This window comes from Capra hircus, chromosome 24, assembly GCF_001704415.2.
Source record: "Capra hircus breed San Clemente chromosome 24, ASM170441v1, whole genome shotgun sequence".
Lineage (NCBI taxonomy): Eukaryota > Metazoa > Chordata > Mammalia > Artiodactyla > Bovidae > Capra > Capra hircus.
The window spans coordinates 40,985,349-40,998,127 of NC_030831.1; the positions used below are offsets into that span (position 1 = coordinate 40,985,349).

At 43.1% G+C, this 12,779-nt stretch overlaps 1 protein-coding gene across 7 annotated transcripts in view; it reads left to right on the forward strand.

The window, feature by feature from the left end:
* Window positions 1-12,779, forward strand: part of PTPRM (protein tyrosine phosphatase, receptor type M) — a 654,986-nt gene that overhangs the window by 295,465 nt on the left and 346,742 nt on the right. For all 7 annotated transcript variants that reach the window (XM_018039452.1, XM_018039446.1, XM_018039449.1 and 4 more), the window contains exon 7: window positions 3,093-3,386. In XM_018039452.1, the coding sequence (XP_017894941.1) occupies window positions 3,093-3,386 (294 nt within the window). The remainder of the gene's footprint in view (window positions 1-3,092; window positions 3,387-12,779) is intronic.

Here is a 12,779-nt window from a genome sequence, read left to right on the forward strand (position 1 = left end):
AAAATACATAATGACATGTTTAGGCCGCATGTATAAGATTGAATGCATTTTATATGTGTGTATTTAGAGTGCTAATATTTTTTAAGATGACAAAATCTTAAGTTGTTTATTACTTTCTTAAGGTCAGTCTCTGATTTGATGTCCCCAAATGAAGCCCAACTCATTTTAAACTATCATGCTAGTCTTATTTATATCTACCACTATTTTTGGTAATCAAAAACAAGAAAATATTTCATGTAATCTCTGCAATGCATGTATATATGCATATGTATCAGTGTCATATTTAATTATAAAAGACATATATTAAGAATTCACTTATATATGTCAATTATATATATGATATGTATCTATATGTATATAAATTCTATTTATATAAATAACTTGATTTAGAATTACTTTTAACATGCCCTTTCACTTGGATTAAATATTTTAAATTGCTTTTTACCACTTAGTAAGATTGAGTGCCTTCCTTCTTTCCCTTTGAGAAAATTTATTCAATATTTAAATATTGACTTATTATTGTAGATTCTTCCAGCAACCCCAAAGTCCTTTTGAATGACTGTCTCAATTATTTCCAGAATCTAGTTGAATCTTTCATTTGACTTAATGTATTTGGTACTCTTCCTAATGGGGAACTAATAGAGAAAATAGTCTTGGGACGAATAAGCATTAAAGTCCTGTCTATTTTAGGAGAATAGTAACAATGTCCTAAATGAATTGTGTGCTCACTAACCTTTGTAGCTTTGCCCCTGAGTCATATTTTGAATGGCACTTCAGGAACCCTTGCTAGCATGTGCAACTACAAAGTAATTAACTGCTTTTTCAGCCTGGCTTCATCAATGCCTTAGGATATACTAGAAAAGGCCCTTTTCATGTCTTGGTTCAAGGAATTGCCTAATGATATAAATTGATGTTAAATCATTATGAGTTGCATCAAAGCTATCTCAAGAAATGAAGAGCTGGCACAGAGTTGTAGTTCATAAACGATAGGAACAATAATTTAATAAATTTTCACTAAATTTGCAGCCCCCTAAATAAAACTCATCTTGTGTCTTATGTAGACTAAGTCTCATGAGATTTCCCCGACTATTTTATTTTTTGACATGATCCCTTACATTTATTGAGGAGGACATGGCAACCTACTCCAGTGTTCTCGCCTGGAGAATCCGCTTGGACGGGAGAGCCTGGCAGGCTGCAGTCCATAGCGTCGCAGAGAGTCCGACACGACTGAGTGGCTAAGCATGGACATTTGTTTATTTTATTTGGTTGTGCCAGGTCTTAGTTGTGACGTGGGGATCTTTAGCTGCAGCCTGTGGAATCTAGTTCCCTGACTAGGGGTCAAACTCAGACCCTCTGCATTGGGAGCATGTAATCTTAACTCCTGGACCATTAGGAAAGTCTCTTCCCAGCTATTTTAAAAGTCAGTATGATTTATCACACCTTGCATATGTTAAAGAAGAAAGAAGATGCCCCAGCTTAACAGAAGGAGGCTGTGTTGTTCATTTCTTATTGGTCTAGGAACCAACTTGGTATCATCTGAGGGGCCACTCTCAGATGAGACCAGCAGTCCTGACGTCCTGACCGCAGGGCACATGGCAGGGATCAACTGGCTATGTATGCCATGAAGTGGACAGGTGCCTATGCCAGTGAGAGAACTGCTGTTCAGTCACTAAGTCATGTCCAACTCTTTGTGACCCCAAGGACTGCAGCACACCAGGTTTCCTGTCCTTCACCATCTCCCGGAGCTTGCTCAAACTCATGTCCATTGAGTCAGTGATGCTATCCAACCGTCTCGCCCTCCATTGCCTTCTTCTCCTCTCCTCAGTCTTTCCCAGCATCAGGGTCTTTTACAGTGAGTCAGCTCTTTGCATCAGGTGGCCAAAGCACTGAAGCTTCAGCTTCAGCATCAGTCCTTTCAATGAATATTCAGCTTGATTTCCCTTTAAGATTGACTGGTTTCATCTCCTTGCTGTCCAACGGACTCTCAAGTCTTCTCTAGCACCACAATTCAAATAGCAGGCTTTATTTTCCATACATTTGTGTGAACTAGATGAGGAGTTGAAAACAAAAACACACCAAAAGGCACAAATCACCTGCAGAAACATGCTTAAAAAATCACTAGAGCTTAACGTTTTTCTGTGATGGAGATTCATTAAATAGAAATATATTATTTCATACAATTACCTTCCTCCCCAGTGTCATGTATGGTGCCACTCACAGTGACATTGGCACATGGAATGTCTTTATTTGGTTCCTAGAGAGCCATTCAAGTGGCATTTGATATACTGGGAATGTTGTTGAAAACAAAATTACCTGTTTCTCCCATCTCAAAGGTCCAGAGAAAGTCAGTCTTGGATTTTAAACAGGGAGGGGGACTTTCTTGAGTTGTAAAGAGTGTTTGCTGTTGATTGCTTTGAGGTTTATCAAGCTGGGCATGTGTTTTGTTTTAGAGCTTTTCTTTCTCTCTGTGGCTTTAATAATACTCATTATTGGAAGTTCCCTTAACAGTGGCTATGCTGGACTTTATTACCCCAAGTGCTTACTGCTCTGGGAGCGGAAGGAATCCATTGGGACGGCTTTTTTTGGGTAAATGAGGCATCCTGGAAATGCATTTATGATGAGATAAAGTGTAATTTCATCTGTTTTTCAAGTGATGATATTCTTGGAATATAAATATAAGAAGATTGAATTTAATGATATAAGTAATACCTTGGGTGATGTCAAAGACACTGTTGACAGTGGTGAGCCTTCTAGAGCTTAATTACTACCACTTGAGAGAGTTTTTACAAGTTACTTTTAGTGCAAAATAAAATCCTTTGATACCTATTTACGTATTCGAGAAAAAAATGTATTGCATCCTGAAACAAACTGGGGTTGTACCTACCTGAACAGGCTTAGGCTTTAAAGATGGCTTATTTCACAGGTTTGAACACTCTGCAGACCTCTCTCAAGGTGCTTTTTCTTATTAACCAGAGCAAAACCGTTCTCATCCGTTCATTGCTAAACTGTCAGCATCTTCCCGATTTTAGTGATTGATGTCCGTTGAGGTCTTTCCAAGTGTCTGAAGGATGGCCCTCTGGTTTGCCTTTCAGAGCCCCCTGTCCCCATCGCACCCCCTCAGCTGGCCTCCGTGGGGGCCACCTACCTGTGGATACAACTCAACGCGAACTCCATCAATGGGGATGGGCCCATTGTGGCCCGAGAGGTGGAATACTGCACGGCCAGTGGGAGCTGGAGCGACCGGCAGCCGGTGGACTCCACGAGCTACAAAATCGGGCATCTGGACCCCGACACGGAGTATGAGATCAGTGTGCTCCTCACCCGGCCCGGGGAGGGTGGCACCGGCTCCCCTGGGCCGGCCCTCAGGACCAGGACCAAGTGTGCTGGTGAGTCTGGGGATCCCGGGGCCGCTTGTCCGTTTCTGATGGGGTCTGACCTGGAGTCTCAGTGCAGATGGCTCACGCTTTCTTCAGCTCTGCTGGGACCCTGTCTGGGCATAGGAGGTCCCTTCACCCGTGGGCAGCCACCTGTGGATTCAGACCTCAAGGCTTGGTCTCACTCAGGAGTCTCCACCCCTATTTTCCCTGTCTTCATTTACACCTTCCTAGGAGTATCACCTAGTTCTTACGGAAATCATCCCAAAGTCGACACAAACTGTTCACTTTAATGATGTCCGCTCATCGGTCAGCACCTCCTATCCAGTCTCTTCAGTGTATGCTCCCCGTTGATGTGCTTGTAGCCTGGTGGTGAGGGTGGGGGCGCGTTGGAAGAACAGATTCCACCTTAGCCATGTGTTTTATGGACGAATATTGAATGGAGGGGCTGCTTGCCAATGACATAGGGCCCATTTGTAAGATAAACTAGGGTGATTTTCAGGCTGCACGCAGGCTTTAAATTCTCAGATGATAAAGTTCTAATTGACTGTGTGGAGCCGGCCCTGTGGAGCTGATGGAGAGAGAAATGCAGAGTCTTATAAAAATCAAACCCTGAAGGAAGCTCCCATCAGAGGTTCGAGTGCTGTTTCTGTCTGGCTGCTCTCGGGTCGAAATAACAGAGAGAAGTAACAGGTTGGGACACTGAAGTGTTCTTTCATCATTTGAATGAAGATTCTTACACTGAATTGCTGCCTGAGCTGATGGGACTCCAGAAGTTTTTATGGAGACAATTGATTCTTCAGGTAGCATTATTTAAGAGGACATTTATCGATAGGTTTCATTTCTTCTTAAGTTTTAAAAGTACTCAGAGCAACAGTCTAACCCTGTCTGGTAGGAGAAATGATTAAGCCTTGACAATGGTAACTACTTCGTTCTTTCTTCGTAATCACATGATTTCCAAAAGCCGAAAACTAATGGAAAAAAATTGTTTTTGTAAAAATACTCTGTTGGAGAAGAAAACAGGACCCTTATTCTTCTTGGGGTGTTGCTGCTGGGCCTGTCTTGTCCACCCAAGTCTGTTTCCTGGGTCCCCCGCTCCCATGGTCATATCACGCTCTGTGCAGAGTCTGGCATAGGACCTGTGGTGGTCCATAGAGAACAGAGTTGGATAACAGCTTCTGTGCCTTGCTTTCCTAAACCATGTCATCTCCTCTCTATTTAACGAATACAATTTCCCTTCTTTCTTTGAAATCGTTTATCATCTTTCATAATGCAAGCAATAGCTTGTAACACTGTTTACATCATTTTACAATTTAGGAATTGCTTTCAAATCTGTTACTTATTTTATAACTGCCTTGTGAAGTCTCTGGAGTCAAGACTAGGACCCCCTTCCTTGTTGTTGTTTAGTCACTAAGTCATGTCCAACTCTTTGAGACCCCATGGACTGTAGCCTGGCAGGCGCCTCTGTTGATGGGATTTCCCAGGCAAGAATACTGGAGTGGGTTGCCATTCCCTTCTCCAGGGAACCCATATCTCCTGCATTAGGCAGGCATTGGCAGGCAGATTCTTTACTGCTGCGCTACCAGGGAAGCTGACCCCCTTCCTAGAGATTAAGAAATGGAAGCCGTTGTGGTCTGTTTTCCTCCACACCTGATCCTTGAGCAATAAGTTTGTGTTTTCTGACTTCAGTGTTATTTGGAGGAATCCTACTTGGGGGCCACGGTGCTAGTCAGTCTTCCTTTTTCTTCAGAAGAAGGTTAATATCCCATACTGACAGCCCCTCCCACCTCATGTTTTTAGTTCTGGTCTTTTCTCCTGATTCTGTGTCTGTATATTTCAGGTATTGACATGATTATTACCTACATTTCCCCTAAACCCTAAGGTGTGTGTCTCTCTTTTCAAGAAACCTTTTTGTTACTGTGGCATAAAGTGTAAATGTAGAGCCTTTCATAATAGATTCGCAGCCCTTCTTAAGACATTAAAACCAGTTCTGAATGGATATTTGCATGTCAGCCCTGTGCCTTAAAGTTTTAACCTCTCTTGAGCAAGGAAGTCCCATGAGAAGGCAAGCTTTTTCCTCTTACCATTTGCAACCCACCATGTTCACTGTTGCAGGCGTGTTCTGCACGGGCAGTGAGCATTTTTTGGAAAAGGTGTGGTTGAGCAAGTCAGTCTTAGAAATATGTTAGGTGAGAGGCTCAAAGCTAGAAATAAGAGGGGAAGATGCTGGGTGGGTGAGCAAAGGGATGTTGAATGAGCCTTCTACTGTCAAGAAAATACAGCTTCACCCTTTCCTGACCTGCGGCTTTTGAGAAAATCTGCAGGAAAGCTTGCCTACTGCTCTGGTGAGCTGTGTGGAATGGTGGTGCACAGGACAGAGTGAAAAGAAGACTCTGGACAGAGAGGTGTGCTAGTGGTCCCCTCGTCTTCCTCAGGTGGTTCACCAGCATTTAAGGCTCAGAAAGAACAAGTCATGGACTCATAACCTGAGAGAGATGCTGAGCATTCTGCAAAGCAGGTGGAAGATGGAAAATGGGCTTGACTGGGATAAACAGTGGATGAATCTAAGAGGGTGACAGGAAGTCGGAATAACTGAACATTCATCCCAGGTGGTTTGAAAGGCCAAGACTATGTGTCCAGAATTAGAGAAATAAAATTTAGCAGCAGTACATTAAAAAAAAAAGAGAGATTGAGGATTAGGTGTAAATGCCTATGAATATGCAGTATGGTCCATATTGAATTAGTCATTCCATAGTACAATTGCCTTGCCCTCACCTCCCCCCCAAGTGAAAGGTGGTGCTGGAGCAGACTCTTGAGAGTCCCTTGGACAGCAAGGAGATTGAACCAGTCAATCCTAAAGGAAATCAACCCTGGATAGTCACTGGAAGGACTGATGCTGAACCTGAAGCTCCATTACTTTGGCCACCTGTTGTGAAGATCCTGATGTTGGGAAAGATTGAAGGCAAAAGGAGAAGAGGGTGGCAGAGGATGAAATGGTTAGATAGCATTACCAACTCATTGGACATGAGTGTGAGCAAACTTGGGGAGATAATGAAGGACCAGGAAGCCTGGTTTGCTGCAGTCCATGAGGTCGCACAGAATCAGACACAACTTAGTGGCTGAACAAGACAAGCCCCGTGCCCCCCAAAAAAAGTCCCTAATGTAAGTGTGGGTTGCATTAAGAAAACAAATGCCTATGTTGTAGGAGGTCAGCTATTATTATCACTCATTTTAAAAGAGAGAGAACACAGAACAGGCTGAGTTCAAGGGAATGTAGCCTGGATAGGAAATGCTCTGAACTTCGCTCAACCGTTGAGGAATGGTAGACGAATTGAGACGGATGATGGAGAAGAGCAGGGTGTCTGCACATTTGACAAGAGCTAAGTCCTGACCAGGAGTTTCCAGTGGCGGGTGGGTTCAGGCAGAAGCCAGTGTTGCAGAAGGAGATTCTATATTCATGAGAGGATTGAGCTGGCTGAACCTGGAGGCCTCTTCCACGTGAGGATTCTGTGGTCTCTTTTTAATGAAATGATCCAGTGTGTTCTTCTAGCTTGAAAACCTCTGAGTTTACTTTTTTATTTCATCCTTGATGAAATTCTCCGTAATCATGTTTATTAAGCAGTGCTCTGCTGGCCAGTGGAGGTCTCCAATGACCTTTGCAAAAGCCTGAGCAGAGGTAGGGAAACACTGAGTTTTAGGGTAGCAGTTTTTGTGCTAAAATATCACTTTCATGAAATGCTTGTGGTTTCTAGAGCCGGAGTCAGCAGTTGAGAATTCAGGCTCTGAGACCAGGCTGCCAGGATTTGAGTCCTGGCTCTGCCTAGAGCTAGACACGTGACCTTGGGAAGAACTCACACCTTCTTTGAGTTTCTATCACCTTATCTATGAAACAGGGGTGATACTAACAGTGGGCATCTCCTATCTCCTAGTGTGATTGTGAAGACAATACATGTGAGGTGCCTAGGACAAAACCTGACACGTAGCAAGTAGTCAATACAAGTTAACTGCCAGTGAAAAAAATTAACTTTTAGCATTTTCATTCAAAAGAAGTAGATGTTGGCAACCTGATTTCCTTGCCCTAGATAACTTAATCTGGTAAGTCAAAAATCGGAAGGATTCTGTTTATATCTGGGCTCAGAGAACCCCTTGCAGTTGGGTGTTGGATCTATGCCAGACATCATTCTCTCTCTTTTTTTTTTTTCTATTAAATATGTTTCTTTTGGACAAACTGTTTTCATTACTGTGCTGCATCCGTGAGGCCTGTCCTATCCCACTGTGGTGACACCCACAAAGCCGTATTTCGTTTCTTGCATTGAAATGAAATGGTCACCGTTTACGGCCCGTCTGTGCGCCGACATTGATTTTTGCATGTGGCATGTAGATGCGGTTTCATCACCTGCCAGGTTTCTTTCAAGAATTGTAGGGGAACACATTGCCAGACCTCTTGCTTTCTGACGCTTCCCCAAATCATTTTCAAATGTATGCACAGGCTCTGCGTGTGTGACCTTGATCAAATCACTGTTCTTCTCTGATTCTCCAAATAGGCACCATTGACACCTGCCCAGATCATATCCAAGGTGTTTTTGAAGATCAGGTTAGACATTATCTGTGCAAGTATTTTAGAGATGAGCAAATCCTCTGCCTACATGGGATATTAAAAATGATTATTGTCAAGAGCTAGTTTCAAGATTTATACACACATCTAGTTATTTTCCAACCTTGCCATTCGGCTAGAGTTGGGAAACCTCGGAGAGCTGAAATTATTTCAGTATCCAGTGGAGCAAAATGCAATTTAGTTTGTATTTTCTATTATATCTTATATTTTTGTAATTATGTGCAGCCTGTATATCACAAGTCATTAGCTGGGAGCTCCTTGAAAAATAGAAACAGGAGATGCTGTTAGCTTGATTCTCATAGTAGACTTTTTAAGTGTTTTATTTGAGGATATTGCTTTTTATGTATCCTGTTATTGTTTAACTGTGGTTAAGTGGCTTGCTAATAACTGGCCCCAGGAGTTAAAGCAGGATGATGATAAACTAATGATTTAACAATTAAGATGGTAGGAGTGAAAAAGAAAACTGAACTGAAATGTGTTCTTTAGAGTTAGTATAACTAAAATTATTTTAAAACAGAGAATGATTGCATTTAAAAAAATTTTATGCATGCGATAATTTATTAAGCATCCATATTTGCAAAGCACCATCCCAGGCCTTGAGGACAGAGCAGCAAGACTAGATGTGACCTTCAGAGCTGATGTATTCGGGGGAATTGGAGGGAAAAGGTGTTCGGACAATAAATATGTAAATTATGTATATATGTTCTTCTGTGTGTGGATGTGTATGTTAGTTGCTCAGTCTTGTCCAACTCTTTGCAAACTCATGGACTGTAGCCTGCCAGGCTCCTCTGTCCATGGAATTCTCCAGGCAAGAATACTGGAGTGAGTAGCTATTGCCTCCTCCAGGGGATTTTCCTGATCCAGGGATCAAACCTATGTCTCTTGCATTGCAGGTAGATTCTTTACCATCTGTGCCACCAGGCAAGTTTATGTACATATAAATATATGTATATTGTATATACACATACATATAATACAATAAATGCTATGAAGGGAACTAGAGAAAGGAATAAAGAACAGAAAGGTCAGATTTTTCTATTATTTTTAGTTTTAATTGTGCCAAAATAATGTAACATAAAATTTACCATCTTAAACCATTTATATTGTATAGTTCAATAGTGTTCTGTTCGCCCAGCCAACCTCCAGGAGTTTTTCATTTTGCAAAACGGAAACTCCCTACCTCTTCCCTTCACTCCCCAGCCCCCGAAAACCCCGTTTCCGCCTCTCTGAGTGTGAGGACTCCAGGCTCCTCATGTAAGTGGAATCGTCCAGAATCTGTCTTTTGTGTCTGGCGCACTCACTTAGTGCCGTGTCTGCCAGGTCCAGCCGCGTTACAGCACATGCGATTGCGCCTCTGTAGTTTCTCTGACGACGCTGTGTAGTGTATACATGTCTGTAGTTACTCTGACAGTGTCGTGTCGTGTATAGTTTACGTGATTCTTTGAAAACCACTTTGAGACTTTGGGCAGTTACATTGGTTTTCCATGAGTAATCCTTGAAGTTTAAAAACATTTTATCTTTCTAACTTGGGAACTCATGCCTCCTAGAGCAGACAGTATTTCTGTGTCTTCAGAGACTTCAAGTGTATATATAAGAGATGTGTCAGGATGCTATAGCCACCCACCAACAGGCAGCCTTCTGTTTGTTGAGAATAATGAGTGAGATAAGTAATCGGAGGGTTTTAAAAAAATAATGTAAGCGAGTAAGGGAGTGCACATTTTATAGACACAGAGGTGTGTGTATTTGTTTCACACACGCCTAGCTGGGAGCCTTTTCTGTAACTGTAATAAGACGTTCGAATGTGTGTTACATGAAATTGCATTTTTGTTCCGCTCAGGGGCTTGGATCGAAGCTCAGGGGCTTGGATCGAAGCAGGCAAAGCTGCGTCGTCTGTCCTACCTGAGTGAGGGGAGAGGTGGGCCATGGTTCTCATCACTTCAGGCCACTTCCGCTTCCAGTGCCCTGTGGCCTGTGGAAGTGGGTGTGTGCTCACCCTGTTGCAGTGTGCATTTTTGTGCATCACCTGTTCTTTTGATGGCAGTTGTCCCATTGCCTCAGAACAGATGTGTTTGTGTAACTCTCCTGTGCCCTCACCACGTGCTTGGATGAGAACCTACAGGCGTGAGCAGGGTGTCCCTCAGAGCAGAGGCCCTGTATTCCTGACCGTGAGGATGTTGTGCTGACCACAGGTTAATGTTTCATGATGTGTTGTACCCGAGACCCTGAGACCATCTTTTTTCTTTTAATTTTTTTAATTAATTAAATAATTTTTGTTTGTTTGTCTTGATTGTGCTGCACACAGATTTTCCCTAGTTGTGGCAAGTGGGGACTGCTCTCTACTTGCGGTGCTCGGGCCTCTGATTTCGGTGGCTTCTCTTGTCGTGGAGCACAGGCTGCAGACACTCAGCCTCAGTAGCTGTGGTGCATGAACTTAGTTGCTCCGAGGCATTTGGGATCTTCCTGGACCAGGGATCAAACCCACATATCCTGTGTCTCCTGTATAGGCGGGTGGATTCTTTACCACTGAACCACCAGGGAAGCCCCTTGAGATCGTCTTTAGTCTAGTTTACATAGCAACATACTCTGTGCTACCAGCCCGAGTCTAAATCTCAGGAGATTTAGGTTAATATAGGTTTTGAGGTATTAATTTCACTGTGGTTTCTAAATGTGACACAGGAGTAACTCCTTTTATATTTTATTTTTTATTTTTATCGGAGTCTAGTTGATTTGCAATGTTGCATTAGTTTCAGTTGTATAGTAAAGTGAATCAGTTATGCATATACATATATCTACTCTTTTCTTTTTTTAAGATTCTTTGCACATATAGGTCACTACAGGGTATTGAGTAGAGTTCCCTGTGCTATAGAGCAGGTCCTTATTAGTTAGTTATCTATTTTATATAGAATAGTGTGTGTATGTCAGACCCAATCATCTTAAATACTCTTGAGTGGGATTCCCATGTGGAAACTGAACAGTGATGAGGTTCTTGGCAGGAGGGCTTCGCATGAAGCCCAAACTGCATGGTACCTACATCCACTGAAGGCCAGCCTCTCTGTGTCTCTTTATCATTCTTAGTTCCTCTTGTGGGAGCAAAACAGACGTTCCAGTTGGAATGGGTCTGATCTGAATTAAAACCCTTCCAAAACTTGTTTTGTTTTCTTCCTGAATTCGGGGGTGGGGGGGGCAGATTTGTCTCTTTTTTACAAAACTTGCTGGCACCACAACACGTATTTGGACCCACAAGGATAACCCAAGGACACTGGGGCGGGTGGGAACCCGACGGAGACCTGGCAGAGGCTGAGGTTCAGAATGAATACAGGCCAAGGTCTCACCGAATGGAACATGATTTATTTTTAATTTAAGTTTATTTACCAGGGAAAGAAAAATTAAAGTGTGCTAATTCTAATTCTAAAACAGTTCTGCCGAAGGGCAACAGGTTTGTTTTTTTTTTTAATGCATTTCCAACACATTAAACCATTAAGAACCTTTCTTAATGATAAACATTAAAAGGGTATAAAAAGTATCTGCCCTATTAGACTGCAGATACAAATACACAGCTTTGGGCAGCGTGTTGCAGTTGGGCGAGGATGAGAACACAGCAGCGTCACGGCACCTTTTTTATTGTGATACATTCAGTCTGCGCTGCACAGGTCTCTATGCCCCACAGGCTGTGATCTACAAACCTCAACGCTGCCTTGAAACACTGAGTCAGCACTTTCCAGTGCCTCTGTGTGTTAAGTGCTCAGTCGTGTCCGACTCTTTGCGACCCCATGGACTGTTGTCTACCAGGCTCCTCTGTCCATGGGGATTCTCCAAGGAAAGAATACTGTAGTGGGTTGCCATTTCCTCCTCCAGGGGATCTTTCTGATCCAGGAATTGGACCCGGGTCTCCCACATTGCAGGCAGATTCTCTGCTATCTGAGCCACCAGGGAAGTCTGAGCCCTAAGGCCATGGCTGGGGAGGAGGTAGGATTATAACTTCTGGAGCAATTCTGTGTGAGGGGTTTGGAAAGGCTTCTAGAGAAGCCAGCTTCAGCTGCTACTTATATCCAATGGCTCAGTGGGTAAAGAATCTGCCTGCAATGCAGGAGACATAAGAGATGCAACTTTGATTCCTGGGTAGGAAAGATTCCTTGGAAAAGGAAATGGCAACCCACTCTAGTATTCTTGCCTGGGAAATCTCACAGACAGGGGAGCCTGGTGGGCTACAGTCCGTGGGATTGAAAAAGAGTCGGACATGACCTAGTGACTAAGCATGCTAGAAAAGCCAGACAGATGGAGGTGGTTGCTTTCAGAGTCCTCATTATCCTGTCTCTGCCACTCCTAAGTGCCCTGATGGTTCTAGAAGGTGTTGAGCAGGTCCCTTGTCTGTAAAGAGTAAGCATCACTCATGGAACTTCTAGGCATGACGTTGAAGTCTTTGTAGACAGCTCCCTGTGTGGCTTGGAATAAACTGAGACAGATAAATTTAAAAGAAGGATCTGGAGATTATCAGTCAGTGGCTGTAGCTTCCCCAGGCCATACCTCTGATGGGCCATTTGACGCTAAAAAAAAACCACAAAAAACTCAAAACCCTTCCATGCCATGTTCTGTATGTCTTGGTCAGGTTCCTGGTGCAGTGCTTTGATGGCATCGGTCTCTATGAGAGGGGATCTGCTGTTCTAGAGAAACATGCTTATGGTCAGGATTGAGATTAGAGATGTGGGTCCTGATTCTGTGGATTAAGAGACTGAAATGGGTCCTGATACTGTGAACCTAAGGAACTGAGATGGGTCCTAATGTTGTGGACT